At 40.5% G+C, this 27,986-nt stretch overlaps 2 protein-coding genes across 15 annotated transcripts in view; one reads left to right on the top strand and one right to left on the bottom strand.

Moving 5' to 3' along the window:
* Positions 1 to 3,737, top strand: part of rimbp2b (RIMS binding protein 2b) — a 107,507-nt gene extending 103,770 nt beyond the window's left edge. For 12 of the 14 annotated variants that reach the window (XM_078170871.1, XM_078170870.1, XM_078170862.1 and 9 more), the window contains one exon: positions 2,205 to 3,737. In XM_078170871.1, the coding sequence (XP_078026997.1) occupies positions 2,205 to 2,402 (198 nt within the window). In that variant the 3' untranslated portion in view covers positions 2,403 to 3,737. Of the gene's footprint in view, positions 1 to 6 lie in introns of all 14 variants that reach the window. The other 2 variants (XM_078170872.1, XM_078170875.1) reach the window with 1 other exon arrangement.
* Positions 3,738 to 4,576: 839 nt separating this feature from the next.
* On the bottom strand, positions 4,577 to 27,261 carry piwil1 (piwi-like RNA-mediated gene silencing 1). The gene is made up of 21 exons (XM_033619066.2): positions 26,919 to 27,261; positions 26,183 to 26,273; positions 25,256 to 25,358; positions 24,882 to 25,010; positions 24,538 to 24,752; positions 23,840 to 23,961; positions 23,599 to 23,679; positions 19,980 to 20,177; positions 19,744 to 19,852; positions 17,901 to 18,027; positions 16,056 to 16,173; positions 10,713 to 10,827; positions 10,436 to 10,623; positions 9,847 to 9,919; positions 9,418 to 9,618; positions 7,740 to 7,843; positions 7,506 to 7,576; positions 7,254 to 7,407; positions 6,938 to 7,063; positions 6,718 to 6,865; positions 4,577 to 5,119 (listed from the first exon to the last, which is right to left on the bottom strand). The coding sequence occupies exons 2-21, from the start codon at positions 26,249 to 26,251 to the stop codon at positions 5,003 to 5,005; spliced, it is 2,568 nt and encodes an 855-aa protein (XP_033474957.1). The 5' UTR covers positions 26,252 to 26,273; positions 26,919 to 27,261; the 3' UTR covers positions 4,577 to 5,002.
* Between the last annotated feature and the right edge of the window lie 725 nt (positions 27,262 to 27,986).

The following is a 27,986-nucleotide window of genomic DNA, read 5'->3' as shown; positions in this document are numbered from 1 at the left end:
AAACAGAAGAAGAGTGTTCATTTCACACCTTAAAGGCTCTGTTTCCGTCACGTAAGTGAGCAACTGAGGATACCAAGATTACGTCCCCTCGTCTAATGCAGATGACATGGGTACCCTTAGTTTCTGGTATGCAACATGTATACTTTGTATGACATTCCTTTAGTGCTGCTATGCCTTTAGGTAGTTTTAGGATTCTCCTTTGTTTCACCAAAAGTTTCAATACTGTTTGTTGGTAGGAGGCAGTAACCCTAGCCAATGCATTAGACAAGAAGTATGGTATCTTCAGTTGTTTCTCTGAGTGTTGTACATGACAATGTCCGTCTCCTGCAATAAGTCTCCTGCTGTAACTCATGGTAAGCTAAAAGGCCATTGTTGTACCTTCAATTATCAAAAGGTTCAGTCACAATTAGTGGTAGTAACATTTAGACTAGTGCAGTATGACTGCTGCTTCTGAGAAAGAAATCCAGAAACCTACAAATTCTATGCAAAAATCCAAAGAAAAGCATAAAAATCTTTGATTTGGTTTTGAAGCTCTGACGTAATTTGGCTTTTTGCTCCAGCCAAATTTCAGCCCCTTATCTTGTATGTTAAGCATAATGTGAAATGTGAAAGAAATTCATTTATGAAATTTAAAAACACTCCAGTTTGGTCAAATCTGTTTGCATTTTGGTTATGTCAACTAATCAATCAATTTAAAGTGAGACCGGAACTTTTGCTGAGCAGCTGCTACAAATGACATTACAGGATAATGTGGGATTGTAACAGTACTATGCTAAGTGATGGTAATGCTAATCAGCGGTGAGTCACAAGCAAGTCTCAGGTCTTTGCACTGAAGTCTCAAGTCGAGACTGGCAAGTCCCAAGTCAGGTCCTAAATCCCAACCTTTGAGTTTCGAGTCCTATAGAAGTCATAATGTGCTCTTCACCAAATGTAATGCCATTTTAATATCAGAGTAATAACATATTCAGTTTACAAAAATCAGGAATGCTTTTTAGAGTTTGTATTTATTATTATTAACACAGTTTGTTGGAAGTTGTTGCGTCGCTATCTGTAATTTTTACCTTAGGTGTTTTGCATATTGCAATTTGTTTAGTTTTTGTGCGTGAATTAAGTCATCTTTGGTGTCATTTTTTCCAGCTGACACTCATTAACCCAACGAGTTGTTCATGGCTCTCTCCTGCAACTTCACTGGATGCTGTCAGATTGGTTTGAACAAAGCGTAATTAAGTGTTGACTTGAATGAAAAGCGCTGGTAGATACTTTGGATCAGGAAATGAAGGGAAATAAATTTATTGGAGTGGAGTCACGAGTCATTGGTGTTATATTTCAAGTTAAGTTGCAAGACTTTTTTTTTTATTTTGTCAAGTCTATAATCAAATTTGTGACTCGAGTCCACACCTCTGGTTATCATAATCAGAGGTTATCAAAGCACCTTGTTAAACTGAGCATGGTGCGGTTTTTGGTCCTTTTTCCATTTGTAAGCATGACGTTTTATTCTCTCAACAGTTCCACAGTCTCACTTTAAACTCAGTAGAATACACGACTAAAATAAGCAGAATGATTTTGCTATGCCACATGATCTGGTGTTTAAAACACATTGCACTTATAAATACAGCCTCATATAAATGGAATCTTTGACCATGTGTCTTCCCAAAGTGCAATTTAAAGGAGCCTTTTAGCTCATGATTACAGAAAAGGAATAGTGACTAGTAGTTTCTCTGTAACCCAGTTGTATCAGTAAATATCTCTCTCTCTATATATATATATATTTAAGGGGAAAGAAAGTGAATGTGATATAAATATTTCCCACCTGTCCCAAACTGCAAATGTATCTGTTTATGTGAGAGGAACTGCCCTGCCCCTGATATTCACTGTTGGGAACTGTTGTCACCTTACATTGATGTGGAAGTTAGTGAATGTCATGCTTAAATTCTGTGTTGTAGCTTATTCCTAGCAGCTTCATACAAAAGAAAAAAAAAAAAAAAAAAAAGAAACACTTTCTACCTGACAGAGGGAGGGGAGGTGGAGGGAGGGAGTGTGTATCTATGCTACACAGGACAACATCCAGGGAGCTAGACTTCAGAGCTATGGTGGCCCTGCTGAGACAGAAAGGACTTAAGAGAAGGAGGGGAATAGTGACTGGAGGTGTGAGAGACGGCTGGCTTTTTAACACCCTCAACTGTCCCTTACGGGTCTCCCATTAGGTTCCACTGGACAAATCGGGTCCGCCCAGAAGAACAGGCTCTCCCACAGTGCGTCCACACATCCCTGGCTCTGGCCCTGCCACCGTGGGGCCCGGCAGTCCCATCAGGGCCCCACTGGACATGTACTCCTCCAAAAAGAAAAAGGGACTGCTCTCCAAAGGGAAGACACTATTGCAAAGACTTGGCGCTGTAAAATAATTCCTCAACATACTTGGAGAGTGTCATCCACGTCCTCGTAGTGTTAAAAGAAAAAAAAAAAAACTTAACAGTGGACAGGTGGCATTTGTGAGCTTAGCAAATGCTTTATTCTTGTACATCTGTTGTATACTACAATATTTGTATTTTGTTAACAGTATCAGCTACATCATTTCAGTAACACATTTCATATTATGATCCCGAGACCTCACGGTGTAGTATTGAGTATCTTACCTCCAAGTCTCTGATGTTTTGCTGTAGACAGAGACCGGGCCTGAGGCATTCTCCATTTTGAACCTGGTCAAGTCTGACGGCACTTAACACACCACATTGTGAGCCTGACCAGTGTCTCTGTGCGCAGAATGTCACTCAAACACAGAGGGCTCAGTTAAAGCTCCGAAGAAAAAGATGGACTTGCAGGGCCTCGACTTGAGCTTGTTCAAAACAGCCAGTCGCATAAATTGTACGAGAGGTTTGCATGCTTTACTTCAGCACATTCCCTCCTGACCCCTCGAGAGTGCATGCAATGTGACGGGCTCAGTGTGGAACCTGGAGCGTGCAGTACTTTAATACGCCACAGCTGACTTGCTGTGTAGTATACTGTGACAAATCAGAATTAACTCTCCTGCCCTATCTCAACAACTCGTGATAAGAGTCCCCCCCACAAACAAGTCAGACACCTAATAAAACAAGCACATACTGTACCTACTACAGGGTCTCTGCATTGAAATCAGCCTGAGTAGATCAAACCTCCATGTATTTGCCTTACAATCACACAATGGTTAGTACTTTGCCCAGTAGAGTGCAGTCCCATGCCTACTTTTCATTTATGTTGGTACTTCATAAAATCTGTTTGCAGATGTTAATCCTGACTTGTGCTGTGCAGGGTATTGTGTGACTGTCGTGATTTCCATAGGACCAGAGCTTACACATAACCGTCTGAGACTCCTGTGTTGACATTGTCCATCATCTATAGATAAGCCCGAAAAAGAAAGTCTTTTTAATCTGAAAAAACACATGAAAAAAAGTCCAATATTCTCTCTGTATACAAACTCCTGAGGCTGAGTGAATGAAGGGACTTTTTTGAGTTTACTGTTTTTGATGCCACACTGATGCACATCTGACTTAAAATGACTACTCTACAAAAGGAAACCGTGACATAAACAGATTAAAGAACAAATCTGTGATATAGCATCAGCAAATGAAGTCCTGGTATTGTACTGCATTTGATTCATAACATGCAACACTTTTGGGCTTCACTCGAAGACTAAAGGTTTGACTGTTTTCACAGTAGTTAACAGTGAGACACAAGGCTACCTCTACGCTGCCCCTCAACCCTTCTAACCCAAAATCTAATAGATCTGAAATATGTTTATTCAAGCCAATCTGTCATTGATGCCTGTTCAGTGTGTCCCGAGTTAGGTTGGTGCAGGATACAAGTACTGTATATCTATATATATCTATATATCTATATCTACACCTTAATGTAGAGTAGTGAATGTATGATGAATTGAAAGCCAATGTATTTTCAAAGCTGCCCAAAAGGATTGTGCAGATGTCCGTCTTTGTGCGTGAAATGAAACAGTTCACCTTTATTTCCTTACACATTGTTTTCCATTTCATCCTCATGTATTTAAAGGAAAAAAAATCTAGCCTATTTTTTCTACACAAAAGAGTTGAACTGAAACTGCCAAAAAAGAATGTATGCAAAACATTCTGTAATACTTTCTGTACAATTCTCGGCCGAACAGCCATGTTGACCTACGGTAAACTGATGTACACCTTTTCCTATTTATGGACCATGTCTTCAGACATTGCTTCTATTCATTTTGAGTGACTGTTGCTCTTTTTGTACTTTGTCCATTTGTAAAATTGTTTTTAAATGTTTATACTTGATTTTCAAACTGCCTTTTTTGTACATTTAACTTTATAATCAAACAGTGCAAGCTTTCCCCATGGTGTCTTGAAGACCATATTGTTTTAAAGTCTGCAATTGTGTGCTAGCTTTATGATAAGAATTATCAGCCTATATTGATGGTTACAAATTATTGTGTGGGTGTGCATGTGCAATCTTTTCTAAAGAAAAGAAAACTAAACAAAAAAACATCTAAATAAATTTGATATTTTGTAATGTTTGCATGTGTGATTTAACTATAAACAAAATGACATACAACACATTTATTTATTATTTAAAACAAAAAGCTTTACTCAACTTAAATTGGTTGCAAGTTTGAAGTGAAAACAATGATGACATTATCAGCTTGGATTAAGTCTCACATCCAAGTTACTTGTGACGTTTTACTTTACTGTGCAAAACTCAAGTGCATTTTTAACAGGGGACATCATGCATTTCTACTCATTTTAGCAAATATGCTAGCATTTGACATCTGAATGAGTCTTCAATCATTAGACTTAAAACATGTAATACAAGCCTCTTGAACTGCGTAACTCAATACACATGGCTATCTGACGCTAGAGATGCAAACAAACTCAGCTTTGGCTAAACTTAAAATTTCAACTGAAGAAAATAAAAGTTTACAACTAGTTCTTTACAAGGAAACTTAACAGAGTCAGAGCCAAACAAATTGCTTGTCTTTCTATCCTTACAAGTAGAAGAGCAGGTTGTTCAGTTGAATATTGGGCTCCCTGTGGATGCTCTGACCCACAAGGAAAGCCAACTTGTGGGCGTACTGGCAGGGAGCGGGCACTCGGATGATCCCCTAAAGCACAAAGAGAAAATCAAGTACAACATGTCAATTCCTTCTTATGATTTTTTTTATTCCTGGCATTGGCACCAATCAATGCATGAAAAGTAATACAATAAAAAGTAAATTAAACATTTTACCTTCAAAAGGTATGCTACTAGTAATGAAGGAGTCAACCTGTCATCTCTTCCTTTTTCATAATTTCAAGGAGAAACAGGAATGGGTATTGATAGGATTTTATTGGCATTACTATTCTTAGATCCTCCTTATTAGTTTGGTTCATTAACGACTTCTCATTATTAAATAATTACTTTTTAAAAAATATATTTTTTACAAAATCGTTTCAGGACAGGACTAGATTTGAATATTTTAAATACAACTACATCTTGTTTCTAGAGCAGCAGCAGCTAAATATCTTACTGGAAACAAATTTTAAATGCCAATAAAACAGATCATATTTCTGACATAAAAATACTGAGTCATGTTTACAAAGAATGAAAACCTCCTGTCCTCTGTGCTCCTCCCTCTGCTGCTGATGTGATTCACCACCTGCAGGTACCGCTGGTAGAGGAGGAAGGGCTGGTTTGTTTCAGCCAGCAGCTAAGTTTATAAGAATTTGCCACATTTTATGATATGTGACAAACTAAGCTTAAGAGTTGGACTACAGACGCTAAGGTTTTAGCTTGTTTATAACAATATGCCATTAGCCTTGAGAGTGCGCTGTGCTTGTGTAAAACATGGCGGCAGAGGATGAGACTGAAGGCAGAGCAGATTTAAATACTCCTTTTCAACATGTTTCCACATGCTTGTTGAACAGGAGTATTGATAAAGTACTGGCTTTTTTAAGGTTTCACTGCATTTACAGACTAAACCATGTCGGCCTGTAACACTTGGAAGGATGCAGGGCGAGGAGTAGTTTGGTCCAAGATACTGCACATCTCCAGAGTGGAATTTAGAATACATCAAATCACAAAAGTCCACAGCACACAGAGACACTAAGGTGTCCCTCCAATTTTAAGTTCATCTGAAAACAAGGGGCTTCATAACCGCCCTGCAGTGCCTCATCAAAGTAATAAAACTATGTCAATATATATTATATATAGTGTGACCAGAAAAAGAACAGAGTCCTCTTTCAAATGAACTGACAATGTGAACACAAAAAGAACTGAGTCCCTTTTCTGTTGGTCCACTTTAAGAGGATTGAGTTCAGTTTGTTTAAAAAGGACTATATGTGAAAACACCCTTAAGTACAGATAAAACAAACATCGGAGCCTGACAATACTAGTCTTTTCCTCTAGATAATGGGGGTGTGGTAGTCTGAACTAAGATAGCAAAAACTGTATTGCTGCCCCCACAATGGCAGCACATTTTGTTTTCCCCTTCACAATAAAAAACCCCTGGACATAAACATTGCACCACTGAATGCACACAATTTGAAGCAAATTTAAAAGAAATAAAAATGCAAAAATCTTTTTTTTTTTTTTAAATTTTATGCATAAGCAGTAAAAAAAAAAAAAAAAAAAAAAAAAAAAAGACTATGACAAAACAAATACTTCATTTTGGATGGAAAGTCATCTGTAGATGGAGCCTTTGCACGCATGATGCCAGCCTACCTGCCAGTTGTAGTACATGTGGCACAGCTTGTAGGTGAGCCGCTGCATGTGATCAGGCTTCAGTCCGCTGGTGTCGTACACAACGTTATAGTGGGTCGGGGAAAGGCTTCCACTGCGGACAGCCTGGCTCACGATGTAGAAGTCATACCTGACAAACAATGGTTGTAAAAGTTAACTACATACATACATAAATAGGTAAGGCCAGCTAATAAATACATACCACTCTGGGCGAGTGACATCAGTGTCAACGACGGTGCCTGGGGGAGGGTTGGTCACCTTGCCATGGTTGAGGGCGAAGAACCTGGAGATGATGCGCTTCTTCACCACCACCACACTCAGCTTGGGCCTATGAAGAGCAGATGGAGAGGCTCCTTCAAAGACTGGCAATTTACAGTAAAATTTTAGTCTTGTTCAAGTTATTTTAGTGTGTAACAATCCAATGTGTCGACAATGTGTTGACAATGTTGGTGACAAACAGCTTCTAAGTGCAGCTGTTTTTTAAAGGGCTTTTAAAACTTTGGACAAGAAAAACTTACATGTAGTCTTGCCCCATGGACTTGATTGAGTCCATGATCTGTGAAACCTCATAGTTGACCACGCTGTGTAGCTGGCCGTCTCCCACTCCATCTCGGTACACAATGATGCGTGATGGCAGGCAGTTGTTGAACTTCAGATATTCTTTCAGTGCAGCTGGAAAACAAATACAAGTCATTGCCAAAGATCGCTAATAGAGAATTAACATATTTGTTAAAATAAAAGCATTTGTAGAAATATGGAAAGCAACTTGCCACTTAGGGCTTTCTTCAGTCCGTCCATTATTTCCTGGCCTCTGTGCTGCAGCACACACATTGAGAACCACCTTGACAAAGAAATCAGAAATTTCACACAACTTATTGGCACTGAATCAAAGATTGGGAGGTCACCAAATAACTACTGTGAAGCAGACTTGTGTGGCTGTTAAGCACAACCTAATTCAGGCTACAGACAGAGGTACAGGATGGAAAGAAAATGTAAAAACTAACCTGCTCATGGTCTGGTTGAGGCTGGCCACTAGAGCTCCAATGGACCTCTTCCCAGCAAGAGTGTCGTGGTAGCAGTCAATGCCCACAATCATTAGCTGTTTGAGCTGCACAAAGAGGTGGGACAAGTTAGCAGTGCAGCGTTCCAGCTCAGTCCCAAACAAGATCCATCAGCACCTCCCATTTGTAAAAGTCTGTTCACCCCAACCTTTGAATGGACTCAGAAACTCATTGAAACGAATGCACTGATTTTGTCTCCTCTTCCTTCAGCATTGGACACAGACACATTTATGGAACACATTCAATAACCTAGACCTATGGACAGCTCAATAAGTAACATATGGGTACATATTAGGAGTGAGTCCATATACACGTTCACACGTGTTAGATCATAAACGGTTATGAAAAATTAGTACACGAAAAACATTTGTTTTGGTTTTTTTTTTAGGGGGGAGGGAGGGTGATACTAATTGTTGACTAACTGTGATAGACTATGAATATGACAAGAAATGGTGTGAGACCGGGTTTGGCAACAGGGCAGTAGCCTCCGTGCTCTGTGACTATTAAAACGGCGCGTTCGTTAAGGGGGTCGTTTGCCAGTGGGCTACAATGAGTACGGGGCCATCAAATCACAGCATCCGCGGTGAGAGGACACGGAATTGTTTGCGCTTTTACGCACGGGTCGGTGAAGTGGCGCATGACTCGTGCTACGGACGGACGAACCACGTATCTTGGTGCAGCTTAAAAACAGGTAATACATCTGGCTACTTCTTTCCCACATCAAATATCTGTGATCGCCTAAACCGGCGTGCGTAAAAGTGCACACAATTCCGTGTCCTCTCACCGCGGATGCTGTGATTTAATAGCTCATTGTAGCCCACTCTTATAAGACCCAATAATAATACTAATAATACTAATAATAATAATAATAATAATAATAATTTACTGTGGACCTATATGCCATGTTTTTTAATAAAATTAAAGAGGAGTTCGCTGAAAAATAGGTAATGTCAGCCTGAATTACTCATGTGCGTCCCCGGTGAAAATCGCTGACATGCATGGGAAATACGACTTCTACAGGCTCGCCATAGCTTACTGTCAGGCCTCAGGGACCAGAATTCGGAGTGGCGGCCTGTCACCATTGGTTAAATGGCCCATTCAGTTGGTATTCGGATAACTGGGGCTTTACTGGTATAATGCAATAGCACCACCCAGCGGTGAAACCCATGTACACATTTACACAAAAAAAATTTACCCACTCTAAATGTTTAGAGATTTTATAAACGAACTCACCCCTAGTACATATGTACCCAAGGTTTCAAAGCTAGGGCTGACAACAGCATGGTTACTATCAGCAATACATTCCTGAATCAGAAACACAAAGTAAGTAAATGTCACCTTTGGATTACTCCTGAATGTGACATAACCAAGCATAGAGCCCCCAAAACAAGATAAAGTTATGACGTTGGGGAAATATGAAGCCTGTTTAGTGTCTTCTTTAAACGCAACACCATGACTGCAATTCATGAAACAAGAAACACTGCATCAGCTTCATTCTCTATACACTCTTAAAAAACATCTGACTGCTTAATCCACTCGAGATCTACCTAATCTTGTTTTCCCACAACACACCTAAACTTTTAATTTCTTCAATGTACACATTTTTGTCCATGTGACTTACAGGGACTTCCACACTCCACAGCTCTCCTCCCATCTTGCAGGCCATCTGCAGAGCGATCTTGGTAGCCACAGTCATTAGAGCCTGAGGTCGGCTGAGGGTACGGGAAACCACACACTGGCTGGGAGTGGGGCATTCCACACAAAGGAACTTCTTGACGGTGTCGTACTTGTCCTTCCGGTTACTGGGGAGGACCACCACCACCTAACATAGAAACAACTAGAAGGTCTCATTCTGCTTTGACGACACGGCGCATCACTGTGCCTCCAAAACACAACACACGCCACGTAAACATGGCTACAATACAAACATTTAAGTTCATCCATTGTTCACAAGAAATGTCACAGCGCAGAGTAAATAAATAAGCAAAAGGGAAACTTATGAAGGTGATCTCTACTTCCATGTTGCTGCAGTATATATGCAATCACTAACCATCTGTGTTTGTTTTCCAACATTTTGCTGCAGGGCTCTGAGGAGAGACTCCTGATGGTCCTCATACTGGATCCTGAATTAAAGGACAGTTACAATAATTAATTGACATGACCACCCAAACAGGGCTGGCTAATTGAACCAAAATACACAATAACCATAATTTACTTAGACAGCAAACTGACAAGGGTTAATTTTTTTTTTTTTTTTTTGAAAAATATTGACCTTCAATTAATAACCTAAAAAAAATTGAACCACATGAACATATTCTAAGTACCTAATTTGATAATTGATTGATGCATTTGCGTAATCAAAGAAAAAAAAAAGTCAAAATGCTTATGCATTAACTTTTTGGATGCAAATAATTTTTCTTTACTCCTCTAAGAGTCCTCTAAGTTTTAGCGAGGTGTACTTAAAGGCAACTGAGTGCATTTAAATGTATTTTACACTCATTATCGACTGTCAGTGACAAATTACTTTTTCTGATGCTGAATATAAAGCCTAAAATTCAAAGATTTCAGGCACCAGCTTGAGCAACATAAATAACTCTTTAGGGTGTTTTTTGTTGCACTGTTCCTATGCTAGTACTCACATGACCGCTCTTTGAATGCGGATACCGAGTGGACCACAGACTTTGCTGAGGGTCTGCAGGAGGGACTGGGCTTCATTGGCATTACGATGGGTGTAAAAGATGAGCCAGCTGTTCAGCTGAGGAGAGCTGATCACTGGCACTCCACGCATCTCCTTGGCCCAATCAGCTGCCCAGGGGTCGTACTCATACTAGGTGACAAAAATTATCATGTTAATCTCTCAATTAAGTTGACATAAATAAATCAATTTAAATGTATATAACCACAAACTTATTGTACCGATTTTGGTCCCTGGAAAATCCTCTCAGCTGGGAGGACTCTGCCTGTCAGACTTAGGAGCTGCTTATCAAAGTTGAGTCCCCACTTATCCAACTCTGCCTGTGCGTCACTATCCCTATGAAATAAATATTAGCATTTAAATCAAAGCCTGGAATTATGATGGCTGAAAATGTTGACAGGAAAATTACTTAACTTAATTAAGCATATGAAGAGACCAACTACACAAGCTGTTGAAGTTTTCCAGTGAAAACAGTAAAGAGCCTTCATGATCGATTGAAAGACAAATAGATAAATGACATTATCTAAACAGGCAAATATAGTTATTAGGGCTGGGCAATATGACTATGTATGATATATCGATATATTTTCAAGCAAGACAGAAATTTAGACAACACCGTTTATATTTATATAGGGTCAAGTTACATGTACCAGTGTGCATCTCTCCTGTCTGACACTCTCCGCCCCACTCACTCACAAGTTCTCCAGCAACACTAAGAGACACAGTAATGCTACTCTGTTTAATCTGTGTGTTAATTAGTCTAAAATACGACACTGGTCATTATGTTGTACGAGTTACACTAAATTATTCTGTGAGATGAATGAAATGGCCACAGTAGCACATGTGCAGTACAAAGCTGTTAACCTTTGACGAATTGCACTTGTCAATTTTACAGCTTCTGCAACCTCAAGTAGAAGCTAATAAGGACTAATTAAAATCTAAGCCTTGAAATCACATTTACGCTACCATGTGTTGATGTAGGTCCAGACACACCAAACCAACGTCGGAGAACTGGCGGCGATGAGACCCCCTGCTGTGTTACCACTTGTCACTATGTGTCAGCCAAAAAGTTGCACATGAACACACAAAATCAACGTGGGACACAATACATAGACTCTGACCAATGGCCCAACTCTGACCAATGGCCGACCAATGGCCAACCATCGACTTGGTGTGTCAGGGCCTATTCAGCAGGCTGGCCACAAATTGCTACAAGGTCTACGTAGTTTGGCCGGATCTCAGTGAAAGGGATACAGGGCTCAACAATAACGATTGCCCGATTGCCCGGGGCAAGTAAAACTCAAGGGCGGGCATGTAAACTAACAACTCACTTGCCCGATCGGGCAAGTTGATAAAAATAGTAAAAGTTAATAACTAATTGATAAAATAAATGTATTTTGAAACGTGCTCCTTCGGCTCTGATGCAGCGGTCTCTCTGCCTGAAGTCACAGGCACAGCTGTGTAACAGTGTCCTGCCCACAGCCCCCATTGATATTATTTTGCGCGACGGACGCTTCATATAACATAACAATATACTATTTATGGTGTTATATCATCGTGTCATTTCTGTCTCTACATGGTCACGCGTTAACAATTCTCCTCTGCTCTCTGCATCGTGCACGGCGGAGTTCCGCCACACACACAGGTGAGCACGCTAGAGCGGCTCGGGCCGCATTTTCCTGACCAAACCTGACCCTGAGCCCAGTGCAGTTTGTCAGCTGACAAAGTTATTGTTATGGACAGTGTGTAAATAACCATCAAGAGACTGCTGTTACGCACAGACAAACAGCTGCTCGCACAGCAGGGCAGCACGGCACTCATGCTGAGCTTGTGTTGCGTTCAGGCGTTGTCACGTAAATAACAACTTCCAACACTTAAATAGGTCATAGCACAAAACAGCAGCATGTCAAGTGACTTTTTACTTTATTATATTCAATAAAATTGTATGTTCCTAAATCTTGAGACACCTCATATGTAAGCTAGACAGACATTTCACCTGCTCATTACTGTGCACACATGTACTGTATGTACTTAGTCCTAAAGAGCCCTTCTGGTGCCAGTAGATACACAGAAACATCCCAGCAGGCTGTGCTTTGCAAGCATACAAAAAAGTTTCACTCATGTGAAAATTATTTTTCATGCGTGTGCTTCACCTCCGCTGCTACAACTCCATCCTGGGGGAAACACTGCTATGTGCGTTTTGTGCAACAGGTAGATGTGGTAGTCTACTGGTAGAGAGAACTAAGTAGCGTTGAAGTAGAGTAGAGCAGGGCAGAGAGATGGAAGCAAAATATATTAAAGCCGGTGTTAACACAGCAGAAGTGGAGAGAGGGGTGAAAAATAAATAGAGGTGGGCATGGCTCAAGTAGGGCCCAAAATTATAGACGGAGAATGACTGACAAATTTTTCACTTTAAGCCCTGACACTGTCATTTTTGTGTAGGAATTAAGCTACAATACATGACATATGTTGTTTTAATTAATAAATACAGTGTGAATAAAGATTACATAACATAAAAATAACTGCAGTCTTTGTTATTTGATAGCCGCTGAAATTAAACAATTTTTATAGGGCAAGTAAAAACTGACTTCGGGCAAGTAGATCTCTGACCAACTTGCCCGACCGGGCAAGTAAAAAAAAAACCTTAGCGTTGAACCCTGGGATAGTTTTGATTTTTTAAATTGGGGTTGCATGAGTTACTTCTCTGTAGTCAGTGTGTTATCTACAGTAGAGGGCATTCTGGGCATCCCCCATTTGGAGAAGCAGACAGCAGTACTGTCACTGAAACCAAGCAATGTACTGCTGTGGACAGGACGAACAGGAAAACAAGAAATATAATTACATGTATTGATTCAAGTTTATGTTACTTTCAGAATTATTTACCACTTTGCCTTGCAGTCAACCAGTTGTATTGCGGAGTTTTGCACAGCGGTGACCAGCTCTTTGCTCTCAAGCCACAAAAATTGTGCTATGCTTTCTTTTGATTTTCACATTGGCTAGTCATCCTGTTTAATTTGTCTTCTGATTAAAACGGAACCGTTGAAACAAGTTGTAGAAAGCCTCTGCAAGTAATTGGTTGCTGGCAGACACTCTGTGCTGCAATAAAATGGTTAATCAGCAGTGCCGTGCACTGTAGAGCCAATGCGCTGCTGGTTCTGCCGGCCTGAATAGAAAATAATGTCTATAGCCTTACTGTTGTGTACAGCCTTATAGACTGAGCTGAGTAGTGATGGGCGGGTCGACCTGTAACCCGCGGGACCCGCAAATGGGCCTGCGGGTCGGGCAGCAGTGATCGTCTGTTAATTCGGTCTCAGGGTCGCCCCCAGGATTTTTCCACTCAAATTTAAGACTTTTTAAGACCTTTTTAAGACCACAACCAATGAAATTTAAGACCAACCTCGCACCTATTCTGGCATACATTTATGAAATAATGCAAATAAAAATCTGTCAGAATAACTAAGAATAACAGCATAACACAGGAACAAATAACAATCACTTATTTTAATAAACAATAGTGTGTGCGTGTGCACGCCTGTGTGCAAAAGTATTACAAATGGACTTACTTTGAAATGTTTTAGCAGGTCCACCGCCATAGCATGGCCCATGAACTCAGAGCCAAAATATCTTGAGTGGACGCGGTCACCAACCCAGTAGCGCAGATGAATGTCCAGCTGTTTAGTTTTTGTACTTTTGTTTAGACTTTCGTCAAGCATGACCACAAATCCAGACGCCTTATTGACCTGCTCGGTCAGTTGTTTGGTGATGAAAGGGGCCAGACCAAACTTAGTAATATAGGCAGTCTTGTTGCTCCCACATGTGAAAGTAGCCGCGATCTCTGAGTCGGGGAACATGACTTTGAAGAGCTCACTTATATTTTCATTTGACGTATACGAGTGGTGGTCCGATATCGTCTTTAGTGTCCACGTCACCTCTGCCTTAAGCGTTGGTGTCGAGCCACAAAGAGCTCGTATGTTACCTGGCTGTGTGGGCTCGGTGCTGCTGGCAGCCGAGGTGACTGTTGAGGTTAGCGTCAGGTTTGCCGCGCAGAACTGGGATATGGGTGCCTTCCTCCGTGTAGCTGCTGAGCATGCTAAATGTTTAGCACTCTTCATGTGCGACTCCAAGGCCATATGTCCCATTGTGCCGAGCTTGAATTTTTTACGGCACAGGCTGCACTGAGCCTCCCACTCATTCCCTGGTACAGCCTGAACCCAGTCATATTTTGAGTCACTTAGCCACGATGGATTAAATCTGCACTTGCCCATCCCAAAGCTGCTGCGCGAGCGACGACCTCGGTGGGTCAGCGGCTGACTGTGCACGCTCCAACGTAATGCTGCGTTCTAGAAAACTCGGAAATCAGGATTTTCCGACCTCCTAGTTGAAACGTGCATTGGAACGCCACCTCATGTCGGAGATCGATAAAGTCGCAGAAAAAAAACGCAACGTTCCAAGATTTTTTTTTTGTTAGTTTACTTAGTATACAGTTATGTTGTTGAGCTGTATCATGCAGATACGAAAGGGAAAAATTAAGACCTTTGAGAATGAAATTTAAGACCTTTTCAAGGCCTTAATTTACAGTTATCAAATTTAAGACTTTTTAGTCCGCGGGGGTACCCTGGGTCTGTAAATGATTGATGATGATGATGATTTTGACATTATTGGCTATTACTGTCATGGCATCCGAAGGTACTGATGCGTTGAGGTGACTTTAAACAATAATTTATTGGACAAAACTGGGGAAACACACGTTGACAAAAACTGTTCCATAATTCATATTAAATTCAAAAGATAACAAAAAAACAGCTACAAGTTAGAGGGAATAGTGATAAAGTGGTAAAACTTGGCATTGATCCACAGCCTCAGACAGATACGCTCAAGCGTGCCATGTGCACAAGCTCAGCTGGTAGGCTATACTATATTTTCACATTTTTAACAATGCAATTTAAAAGTTTTGATTTTTATTGATAACCTACATTTACCAACAACAAAAAGACTACATTGAGCGCCAAAAAAATGTTTGTAATACCAAATTTTCATAACGAATACCTACCCATAGAAACGAATATTCTAATATCCGATTATTTGGGTACAGCCCTATTATTTTGTGCCTTTGGTGTTTTAAAATTAGTTTGAGATCACCAAAGTCTTACAATAACACTGTTTGTTTTACTGTTTGTCAAAAGGAGTCTGGTGGCTTTGAAGAGAGCGATGACATGGTTTCAGTTCCCCGACAGAAAGGGCTGTCTAACGGCAAGGCGAAGCAGTGAAAACAATCTAAATATTGTCCACTTACACTGATAAAGATTTTTTCAAGGCAGTACATTGCTCAACTTCCATGGCGGTACTCTTGTATCCTTTGCCAAGTTGGGGGTGTGCCAACTGGCACCTACTGTAGTTAATGCACTAAGTATGGACAATTACCTCATACAACCCCGCTTCAATAAAATCCAAATTATTACCTTACTGTAAATGGCTGCTTTCATCATTTCCGATAATGAAACTTGGCCACACAGATAAAACACGGTTAACTAGGTTAACTCAGTGGCACACTGATTATCACCTACTTCTGTATGTTGGTGACAAATCTGGTGAGGCGTCCCTCCCTCTGCTCTGGGCTCAATCTGGTGTGGCTGCTCAAGTCCTTCATGATGTTGTAGTCAGCTCGCATCTTGTCAGTCAAGCCTGTGAAAGACAATGAGTGGTAATTTAAAAGATGACAAATTATACTAAATGGGTATAGTTCACCATGGCTGACATCTGAACAGATTAACTGCTGTCACCAATAACCACTTAAAGACTTGAGTCTGTCTAAAAGTTAGGGATGCACCGAAATGAAAATTGGCGGCCGAAGCCGAATAATATTAAACGCTTGGCCGAATACCGAGTACTGTTTTTTAGTTTTTCATTAGTTTTTGCAGATGAACCCCCACCAGATTAGTGTTGTCATGGTATCAAAATTGGATCCCACTGTACGATACCAATGAAAATATCATGGTTCTGAGTAGTATCAGGATACCACAGCAAAAATGAGGCAGATGTGCCTTTTGTCATTTATAAAAAGATAAATCACTTTTCTATAATACATCAATGATATTTCAATGGAATAAATTACTTATTGACTTATTCATACTTCAAAAACAGCATCAATAAGTGATTAACATAGGGGGGATCAAAATAAAATAAATGAAATAAAAATCAACCAGCCACCCTCTTCCCCTGACAAGTAAAGAACAGTCCCTTCATAAGTAAAGAACAGTCCCTTAAGTGCGGTGAGGTTTGTGGGCTGTTACCTGCCACTGAAAGACTAAAAGAGAGAAACGGTGAACGGCCCGTTTCTCCTCTGATACGCCACATACTGTGTGCCACCATGGCTCGGCTGTTCAGGTACTTTTGGGCAGTCATGACAACAAGTTATTCACCTGGAGCCGGACTTCTCCGTCGCCGGTAAGCCGTGATCATGCACCACCGTATTTGACAGGAATACGTATTCCTGTCTGTGTCTGTGACCCCTGTTCAACCCACAACCGGCGGGATTTGCTGTTTCGTTTCTGCTGCTGGTTGAAATCTGTACTCACACAGCGTGCTGAATGATTTATTTTGCCCAGACAAAACTATTTTTAGTCGTACAGGCGAGTGCGGTGATGGACGGAGTAAAATATCGCCACACTGCCGACATTTTACTCCGTCCTTCACCGCACGCTGTTTGATTGCGTTATCAAAACACGCCGCTATTATTCGGCCTCGCTTTTCACTTATTCCACCGAATGTGTTTTTTTTGGCTATATTCGGCCGAATATATTCGGTGCATCCCTAATAAATGTGTTTTGTTTTTTTTTAGTTTCAGTAAAATGACCTCCTTATAGTATACATCTATATTATACTGCTATAGGTCAGGGGTCTTTAATGTTTTTCAGGTTAAGGATCCCTTAGCTCATGAGCAGATGGACCATGGATCCCATACTATTGACATTTAATAAAACTCAAGTTGCAATTAAAATAATCAAGTATTTGTCTGGTCTCATTTGCGCTTGCATTTAGCTGCTCAGTCAGATGCAGCTATAGCATGGCACCCACTGCACTTTCACTGGTGGTTTCTGAGGTAGAAGGTGTGTCAAGAGTCTGTTGCTCAAAAAATTACAAAATGATCCATTATGCCGCACAAGAATGTCTGTACACTTGGAATAATAATACAGCTACTTGGCTAATATGTTTTAATAGTAGGTCAATTTTAGCTCACTATTTTTCCTCGCTGTTATCGACAGTAAGTTCAACACAGCCTGCAGTAACTGTAAGGACCCCTTAGGGGTAACTGATCCCGTGTTGAAGACCCTGGCTATAGGTTATGCAATAAATGTCTAAAATGTTGTGTTTAGTTTGAATCAGCAGTCTCACACTGGAGAACCACATACCTGTAAGGTAGCACAGCTCTGGGATGAGCATGGCTGGGCCAGGAGGAGGACCTCCAACAGGACCCACCTTCTTCACGTGGCTGATCAGCAGTGGCTGGTTCAGATCACTGATATCCAGGCTATATTGCTGAAAACGGAGAGTATGAATGTTTAGATGCGGACCAGAGTAGAAGTCCATGAATAAAGATATTAAGAGGTATCACTTAACCGATTTAGCCTCGAAATTCCAGCCGGGGCGCATTAGTAGCGTCACACCTGTTAAAACGTAACTGAACAGGCAACCTTCAAGTGCAAAGTTAGTCAACTAAACAAGCTTTTTTTCCACAAAGACCGCCTCATATCATTAGAATAAACGTCAGAGAACATATAGAAAACGACATGTAAACGTGTTGTCTTACCTTACCAGTGTGCTGCCGTGTTTGTTTATCCTTCTAGCTCTGCTTTCCAAAGCGCGGACGAAAAATATCTCGCCAGCTCTAGATAAAGCCCAGCTGGATACTAACGTTACTCCAGGTGGAGGTGTCTCGTCCTCGGTCACATCCAGACCTTGAAAATAAGGCTGCAACCGGTCCCATTCCTTGCAACAGAGGCATTCCTCTTGTGTTGTCACAATACCAAAATCTTTGTTTCGGTACCAATGCCAATATGAATTTCGATACTTTTTCTAAGGAAAGGTCCTTTTGGATACAAACCTTTAGAACAATAAATAGTAGGGGTGTAACGGTACCAAAAAAATCATGGTTCGGTAAGTACCTCGGTACAGACGTCACCGTTTGGTAACTCAAATGTCCCACCAAGTTTGTGTTGTCTCGTGTTATCTCCCTTTGCGAGGCAGACTGTCTCGTCTTTTTTCATGTGCGCCAGCTGCGAATGTTGATACAGGTGTTGTCATACATACCACTTGTGCAATCTGTGCTCCAATAGGAACAAGAAAGGCGTCTGTGTGCATAATTGAGTAAAATAAATTAACTAAATTAATGAATTGAATCAATTTCAAAGTACCGATATTTTCCAAATGCAGTATAGTACCATTTGGAATACTCTAGTACGGCGGTACTATTTTAGTACCAGTATACCGTGCAACACTACATTCCTCACAGGTACACCACCAATCTCCAGAGCTACGCAGCCTTGCAGCAGCCATTCATCCTCTACCTGTTGCGCCTCTCTCTCTCTCCACCTCCGTTCTTCAATTTCACGAAGTTCTTTGTCAATGTATCCTTCCAGCTGTTGCTGCTTGTTCAGGCACACTATGAGATCGCTGCTTGTTCTCGCGATATTACGGCCGCGCTTTGGAAAGCAGAGCTAGATGATAAACAAACATGGCAGCACACCGGTAAGGTAAGACAACACGTTTACATGTCATTTTCTATATGTTCTCTGACATTTATCCTAACGATATGAGGCGGTCTTTGTGGAAAAAAAGCTTGTTTAGTGGACTAACTTTGCACTTGAATGTATGCCCGTTTACTTACGTTTTAACAGGTCTGACGCTACTAATGCGCCCCGGCTATATCTAGGCTAACGGCTAACATGCTAACTATTATTTTTATGTCACTAGTCACGTGAAACAAATTTAGGACAATAGAAGACGGGTTGAAATAAACCGAAATTTCCCTTTAATACATGTAGCTGATAACAATCAATCCTATCGTTTGTTTCCTTCTTTGCCCAATCCTTATTCAGAGTCCTTCAAACTGAGTATGTTGTTATGTTAGAGAGAGAGAGAGAGAGTGTGTGTGTGTGTGTGTGTGTGTCAGTCTGCATCTGCCAGTTCAGAAAAGTAGATATTAATTATTGTTCTAGTTAACACCAATACTTGTATTGCCTGCATGACACCCACAGTCTTGTAGTAGTCCCTGAAGGAAATGTCTTTGTCTCCCCTGGTGAATGTGTTCTTGGGAGTGTGATCCCATGCGATATCGTCAACCCTGTAGGTTTTGTTGTTGTACCTAAAAAATTCAGAGGCAGCAAGAGAAGGATAACCAATAGTCAATACACATCACTCTAAAGCCCAGAATTATAAAAATGCAAGACGTGTGCATTTAATTCAAGAATGTTTGTGAACGTGGATCCTACTTGGTGAGGACAATCAGTCCAACAAGCTCCTTGGTGCAGATCTCAGGGAAGCGATGCTCTCCAACCTTCGGTCTCAGGCTGGCCATGAAGTCAAGGACTGTCTCACTACGCAGGACCTTGTGGCTCACGTCAGTACACAGCATAATGGCTGACTCGTACTGCAAAATGGTGGTGGTATAACCTGGCCAGATGGTCAGTCTAGGACAGACAGACAGGGTCACTGTTTGTCATCCAAATTCTAATTAAAAAAAGGTTAGTTCCCATCACTGAAGACCGCCCATTAACTGATCTCTGCTACAGCTTCTCACTGGGTTGAAAACTGTCTACTAGGGCTGTCAAAATTACTCAAAAATGACATTTGAATATTCCTTCTAAAAATAACTCATAGGTTCGAACCATTCAATTTTTTTTTCTTTCCGCATTATGTCCACAAGAGGGCAAACTAATACAAGGAAACATGCTTGTATATGTATTAATACAAGGAAACATAACTACTTGTAGGTATTTTTATTTCAACATAAACATCTTTGGAAACATTTACATACCTACACATTAAAACACATAAAACAATTATCTATAACATTACGTTATCAACAACCGCGGACCTCTCGCTCGCCCCCCTCTCTGACCCATCACGCCAGGGCCACACCGCTCACGAAGTGCTGCGAATGGCCTCGAAGCGCAGAGAAGCGAAGCCAGTTTCCTTTCGGCGCCCATGTTAACCGATTGTGTCATCCACACCGTGGCTGGCTCGCGCCCTGCAGCGATCGTTTCACCGTCTGGTCTATTTTCTGCGCAAGCCGCGAGCGAATGTGTCAAGCAGTGCGTTCAGTGCAGCGGCCCAGGCTAGGGTTGGGTCGGTTCTCGATAATACCAATTCGGTCCGGTACTCCATCTTAGACCGGGTTTTATTTTTTGAGATCGACCGGACAGCATACTCGGGCAAAGCGTACGCAGAGCGGACGCCGCGGAGGTCCGCCCAGTAAAAGTGGACGTCCACAAGCCCTGTGCGCGCAAAGCACGACTGCGTGGACTCCACTCCGCGCACCAGTGTCACACAAAAGACTGTTTGGCATGTATTTTTCACATCGCGGGGATTTTTCACGGACATTTTTACACGGAGTCCGCTCCGCTTATAGTACGCCCGAGTCTGTGAGCACCTTTGTCTGCCTCTTCACCAAGCACACAGCAAGCGGGGGGGGGGGGGGACTGAGCTAGGTGCGAGTGTGCATGCACCTCTACTGTAGCCTGGAGTTTGTTTAATAGTGACGGGGAGTCAATAATGGCGGACAATTTAATCTCGACGAAATCAAAGAATGCACCACTATGGCAACACTTTGGCTTTGAGCCAGACGAAGGAGGCAACCCTTGTTTGCACTGATTGAGTAAGCTGCAAAATTTATTTGTAAGGAATAAAAGAACTTGTTACTGTCACTCTGTTGTCCTAAGGTCGTTTATTTTAAATGGGTCAACTGCGCCCCCAAGTGGCGAAAATCCGGTATTACCGACTTCATGCCGTTTTTTTCAAAAACCATATCTTTTTTTTCCCCATTTTTTTTTCAAATTCGAATTTAGAATATTCGTTGACAGCCCTACTGTCTACTGAGATCATAATTTTAGCCTTTAAACTAGGGCAGGACAATAAAATGATAATTAGATATTTTCCTCAAGCGCGATAATAAGTGTACATTTTTAATATCATTAAATCACCTATACACCTGCAGAGGGGGCAGTAATGCACCTTAAATGCCAGTTAAACCATAGTTGTCGTAGAAGACCAGCCACTGAGCTAATGCGCACGGTAACATTATAACGTTACGTTCAATATGCTCAGTTATTTTCAGTATGATCATTTTGACCACGATCACAGTGCTGGGCTTCCCCATGATTGAATTCACCATGTAACATTAGCTACAGTAGCTGTACAGTTAACTTCTCTGATACTAACGTTACGTTTTCAAGTTTAGATGACTAACTGCCTGTCATTATAATGATATGGCATAAACTTAGGTTTAATATCTTTACTTGTCCATGAACACGATTTCTGTGTCATGTCAGACAGATTTTCATCAACATCAAAGTGTATCTTTTACAGTTTTGATTGAGAACGGCAGAAATTACATCCTGTGCATTTAAAACTTGTACAAAAATATTGACCATAGTTGAGATTTTTCTTTTGTTGATACCGTCAGCTAAAACGCTTACAAAATGTTTTAAACAGTCTGTGCAAATCGTTTGACATGCTGCTTACCAGAATTAGTATATGTCTATTGTTGACTATTACTTTTAATCTACCTCCGATCTGTGAAATCTAATGCTATTTGGCAAATGCTTGGTGAACACTTGATCATTAGGGATGCATCAATATGGCTTTTTTCCAACCGATAAAGATATTAAAATTACCTGCTTCTCATGACCAATAACCGCTACAATAACTGATAAAAGAAAAGAGCAGTGTATAACCTGTAGTTTATGTACATCCGGGTGTAAGAAAGGCTAAGATGTCGTGTGAACATATGGATTTAATATTCCATAGCCCTCACTGAACCAAATTAACCTGACATCACTATTGTGAACACCACAAAAGAAAAACAGTCCTGACACATTAAATATGGCTTAATAGAGACAATCTCAAACACAAGTACGCAAATTGGCTTCACTATAAATCGCAGAACTGACAAACACTTGTCTTTATCTGGACACATTTCCCCAACCAATACAACATGCTAACATTATTAGCACAAGTCTATGGCGTTTTACATTGTATAAATTAGCCTAGCGTCTAGCGATCTTTTCCTCTTCTCATAAAACCAGGGACAACAGCAACATGTAACAATGGTAACAGCACTCAGTGTGGCTCCAGTACAACAACTGTCTTATACTAAACACGTTTTCCAAGCAAATACAACATGCTAACGTTATTAGCGCCAGCCTAATTTATTGTTTCTTGTCTGTGAAATAGAAGTAAATACAAGCTCAGTTTCCACTGAGGGAAATGGTGTTGGTACACAGAAACTGAAAGGTGGTCTGCGTCACCGCGACGCTGTGCGTGAGGGTGGGCGAGTCCAACTTTCTGTCAACAAAGGGGGTGTTTTGAAAACACCCCCATTTTCACAGGTAACTTAGCCTGTCCCCCCCCACCGCAGGAAATAAGGGATTAATCCTGGAAAGCTATTGATGTAGCACTTTTCTCCTTATGAAAGTAATACGGCGATTATTCGACTAATGAGAATTTGGTCGGATGAGAGCATAGCAAACAAATAATCGACTAGTCGATCAGGAGACTACAGCCCTAGGGTTAACGGTTAGAGAAATTATGAAGTATTGTTACTGTGTAATTCTCTGGTATATCAGTAAAGTGTATAAAGTTCACTGCAGGGTGAAGTCTCCACTAACAGACACAAACAGTGACAGCTGTTGAATGCGCACTGGCAGGTCTGCATAACACCTGATGTATGAAGTGTTTATATCGTCATGCTGCATTTTTACAAAAGACCCCTGGTTATTTTAGACCATCATGAAGGATCACATCTTAAAAATACACCATAAATCTTAATACATACTTTGAGCAAAATAGAGCTGTATAATTAAAAAAATATTGGGAGGCTAATAAATATACTTGTGCTGTGGGATGTTGAGTGGATCCTTGGGGTTGTAGTAGTTGCGTCCAATCTGCTGCATGTTGAGAATTCTCAAGATCCTGAGAAAATGGAATAATACCAGCAATGAGACATTTGGAAGAATCCCAAGATCCAAAATGCTGTGGTGTACTGCTATCCAAGTGGTAATTTGGCAGATGCATTAATAATTTCCATCCATACAATACTTTTTTTTTTTTTTTTTTAAAGAAGATGTTTTACCTTCTGAATATGATGTTGTAAAACTGAAGGCATGCTGGTGATGTGGGTGGCAGTTCATTTGTTAGGGTGACGGTTATCTGAACCTTTTCTCCATGCCTGGTCTCGCTGTGGAGGACAGTCTCCTACACACAAGTTAAGACAATGAAGTTAGGAAGGAAAACAATGGGGGTTTTTTTCATAAGGAAGCCACATTTAATAATTTACCAGTCAAGCCTTCCATCCCAAGGAAGTTGCCATTGAACCAACGTAGTAATATTTTTGCAAAGGGGGCAGGCAATTCGTGAATAAAACTGTTTTTCTTGCATACCTTCATGGTGAACAGAGAATCCAAAAAAGATGAATATTTTTCATGAATTTAAGTTATTGGGGACAATGTTTGACAACAGCAAACCTATATAAAACATCTGTTTACGAACTCCCACATAAACTCTTACAGTATAATCCAAGTTTTGCATATTCAGTCATGTTCTCAGTGCTTCCCATACATGTTGCATTACTTTGCCTCAGCTTTTTCTGACCAGGACTTAAAGTGAATCTTATCTATGCTTTCAGTTTAAGTGCCAGTCAGAAAGGGAACTTTCAGGTAACATGGCATAAATAGTTGATACATAAATGGTCATTTCGTGGGTGAAGTGCTCCTTTAACAGGTGTTAAGAAACAGTTGTGTCTTGTTCTCAATATTTTAAGTTTTAGTTTACCTTGCCGTGCAACCTGTGAGGCAAAAAAAGCACAGCCCCATCAAAACTCCATGCTGAGCCAAGTGTTTCCTCATGCTGAAAGAGGAGAGCAGATCTCAGGCGACGAGCCTCCATTGGTGGTTTGAAGTCCACATGGTACTGATACAGCACCCACTGAGGGCGGGACAGGATGCGGAAGTAGTTTGCTCTCAACTGAATGGCAGAACCAGATGTTCCTGAGAAAGTACAAACACAATTTTAGGGAGTAATATATCATCCTCTGGACAAATTATAAGGTGTACATTTGCTGCATATTTTAATGTTCATTAATTTTATGAAATTTCATGAATTTCATACTGACTGACCAGACTTTGATTCTTTAACATGCTCCATAGCCTGCCTGGTGTTAATCCCTGCATCGTGAAAATCTCGGCGGCGTCCACCTCTTTCTCCCAGCTTCACCTGCTGAAATCCAGCTGAAATCTGTAGTTCAGCTAATACAAAACTGAGACAGTCAGGACCAGTGTGTGTTCACTGCCATGCAACATTCAAACTTAAAAAATATAATACACTGTATGAGAACAAAAATAGTTTGGACACTTCATAGTCCTGTATAATATGTATTTACATATGATGTATAGATATTAATTGCATTTCCATGTAGACTTTCAAAAGTAAAAATAGCCAAAATCCATTAACTTAATAAACAAATGCAACATCACTTTGTGTTTGACTGTACCTTCTGCTGGAAAGGGTCTGGGAGCAACTTTCTGCCTCCCTCTTCCAACCAACTCTGACTCAGTAGGTGGAGGTGCCACTGGTGCAGGCTCTCGAACCTTGCTCTTCAAGAAAGACAGCCAGTAACTTTTATATGTATTGTCAGGCACACTGTTCAAACTACATCAAATATACCAAAATTCAATTGTCAGCATGGAGACCATTTCTCCCGTGAGAGTACCTCAAATGGGAACAGTAAGGTCTATAAATGATCATCAGTAACCGGGACAATTACTTAGATGTTACCTTTTATTGCTGAGCAACAAAACTGAAATTACAGTCAAAACCTTTGCAAATAAAGCCATAAATATCTACACAACTACACAGAGGGTTCCCACGTATTTCATGGAAAATAAATAAATAAAAAGAAAAACATTCTCATGATTTTACAAGGACCATAATAAAGCTCTACTCAAACATAATTTCAGCTAGTGGACATACATGAAGGGAGAGACAGACCACAGGAAGAAAATGAATAAACATGACGTTATGTGATGATAACAATATACTATCACATACCGATAATGCACGTAATAAATCTGCCGTTCTGTCACATTACCTGGAAGGTTATCCATGAAAGATTCCTGTAACAATTTCATTACACACCACAAAATTCCATGACCCTTAAAAGGTTTTTTTCCTAATTCCATTCTTATCCAGGCCTGAAAAATTTAAATTCAAGGACTTTTTGGGGTTTTCCATGACCATGGGAACCCTGTGAACAGATGCCACTGAAGGTACACAAGCAGCATTGTATTAGTAATGATGCTAATTGAAAAAGGTAGATCTCATGTTCCTAAGTAATCAAGAATAACACAAGGTTTACGTTAAGGTAAAAAGGTTAACATTAATTGTTATGTAAAATTATCCAGTGATTAACTGCTCTTACCGCTCCAGGTGCAGCGGTCTCTTGACCACGTGCTCTGCCTCTTGATCTAGCTCGTGCCCGGCCAGTCATTTTCCAGTCTCAAATGTGGCAGCTGTTTAAAAAGAATACCCTGTCATTAATACAAAATTATGAGCAAACAACTAACTTAAACAAAGACGTTGGAAAAAGATTTTCTGACAAGCCTAAATGGTAATTTGAACAAGAGTTGAAAGTCTAAAAATACCCTAATTAATTACCATTACTAATCTTTCTACAAACACTTAGCCATCACAATAATTTAGTATCATAATTAATATAAAAACTTAAAGTTATACATAAAGTTAAATGCTTTCATCTCACAGACGGGATGGCGCCCGCTAATTAAGGTGGGCCAACTGCGCAACTAGCTTACCAGCTAGGCTAACGACATTAGCTAGCTAACGGCCCAAACATTTTTTCCCCCTTAGCGGGATATGGCTATATATATTAAATTATACTAATTTAGAGTTAGTCAATTCAGTAATATCGGTGATATTTAACATTAGGTTACAGTCCCATGTTAGTAAACCGATTAGCAATAATGGTTAGCTTAGTTAGCAAGTAAGATTGTCATGAGCATGATGGCTGGGAGGTGGCATACAAGTAATGTCGATTAGCATTAAATCTAAACTTGGTGAAGAAATCAGACTCGCATAAAAAATCTTGTCAGTAGCAGCGTATGTTGTATCAGTTTTAATTCAGACATATGAATACTTACTTGTGAGGAAAATTTCTTTGAAACTCTCTTTTTCTCAACGACAAAAACCTCACCACAGGTGCTGCCACGATGTAGAGAGCAATTAAGTCATAGGACTTTTCACTGAGGAAATTAATACGCTTGTATATTTTCTTTTTTGACTTTAACCAAATACTGCTTCAGTTTACACAAGGTGTAGCTATTTATACAAGTTAATTTGTTCAGAATTAATCTAATAAAGCCGTTATTGGAGGGTTGCTAAAAATCAGTTATCAGAAATCCCTGTGAACTACTTTTTTAAGCGTAGTGATCCGTTTAACCTTGAGTTCATCCCATACGTGTCTGGCGTCCACGTTCCCCGCACTTGCGTCTCTGCCACGCGGTCTTAGCTCCGCCCTCGTAAGACACGGTGAAGAAGGTTTGGATAGATCTTCATAAATACCTAGTTGTGAATAAGGTTAAGGGGGTGTCCGTCAAAATTATTCATAAATATTACCCTGCCAAACATTACATGCAGAAATACAAAAAAAGACATTAACACAAACTGCTCTTTCTGTAATGGACATCCATTTACACCCTTTCTGGCATCATTCTCACACCGGGAAGTTCTGGAAGGACTTTCCTGAAGTACCGAAAAAAGCAGACAGAACTTTTTTTTCTTAGTTTTATCCACAAACGTAAGTTTAGCAATAATAAACCTCATATTGGTGTCTTTCTGAAGGATGTTGAATTTTTAACAGTGCAATCTCAAAAGTGACCACTAGATGTCAGCAAAGCTCGTACAGTAAATCTGCAGACATCGGCTGTGAGGGTTTCCAGCACCTGCTTCACTCAGTCTCTGTATAAACTCAGAGCTCTGACTATGACTGTGATTTTTAAATCAGCAATGAAACAGACAAATGTCCAGTTGAGCTTGTTTAGGCAACAGCTCAGTCTGAACCACAATAATAGCAAGAAAACTGACCATTATTTACCAGTGACATCAACATGTCACTTTGACATTCAATGGTTCAGTATATGTATACTTCATAACTTGTGTGCGCCCCACGTAGAGTTCTCTCTGGGTTCTGGGCTTGGGTTTGATTCCAA

The sequence above is a fragment of the Epinephelus lanceolatus genome, chromosome 9 (assembly GCF_041903045.1).
Source record: "Epinephelus lanceolatus isolate andai-2023 chromosome 9, ASM4190304v1, whole genome shotgun sequence".
In the NCBI taxonomy this organism is placed as follows: domain Eukaryota; kingdom Metazoa; phylum Chordata; class Actinopteri; order Perciformes; family Serranidae; genus Epinephelus; species Epinephelus lanceolatus.
The sequence above is the reverse complement of the archived record's forward strand: the minus strand, read 5'-3'. Positions and strand labels throughout refer to the sequence as shown.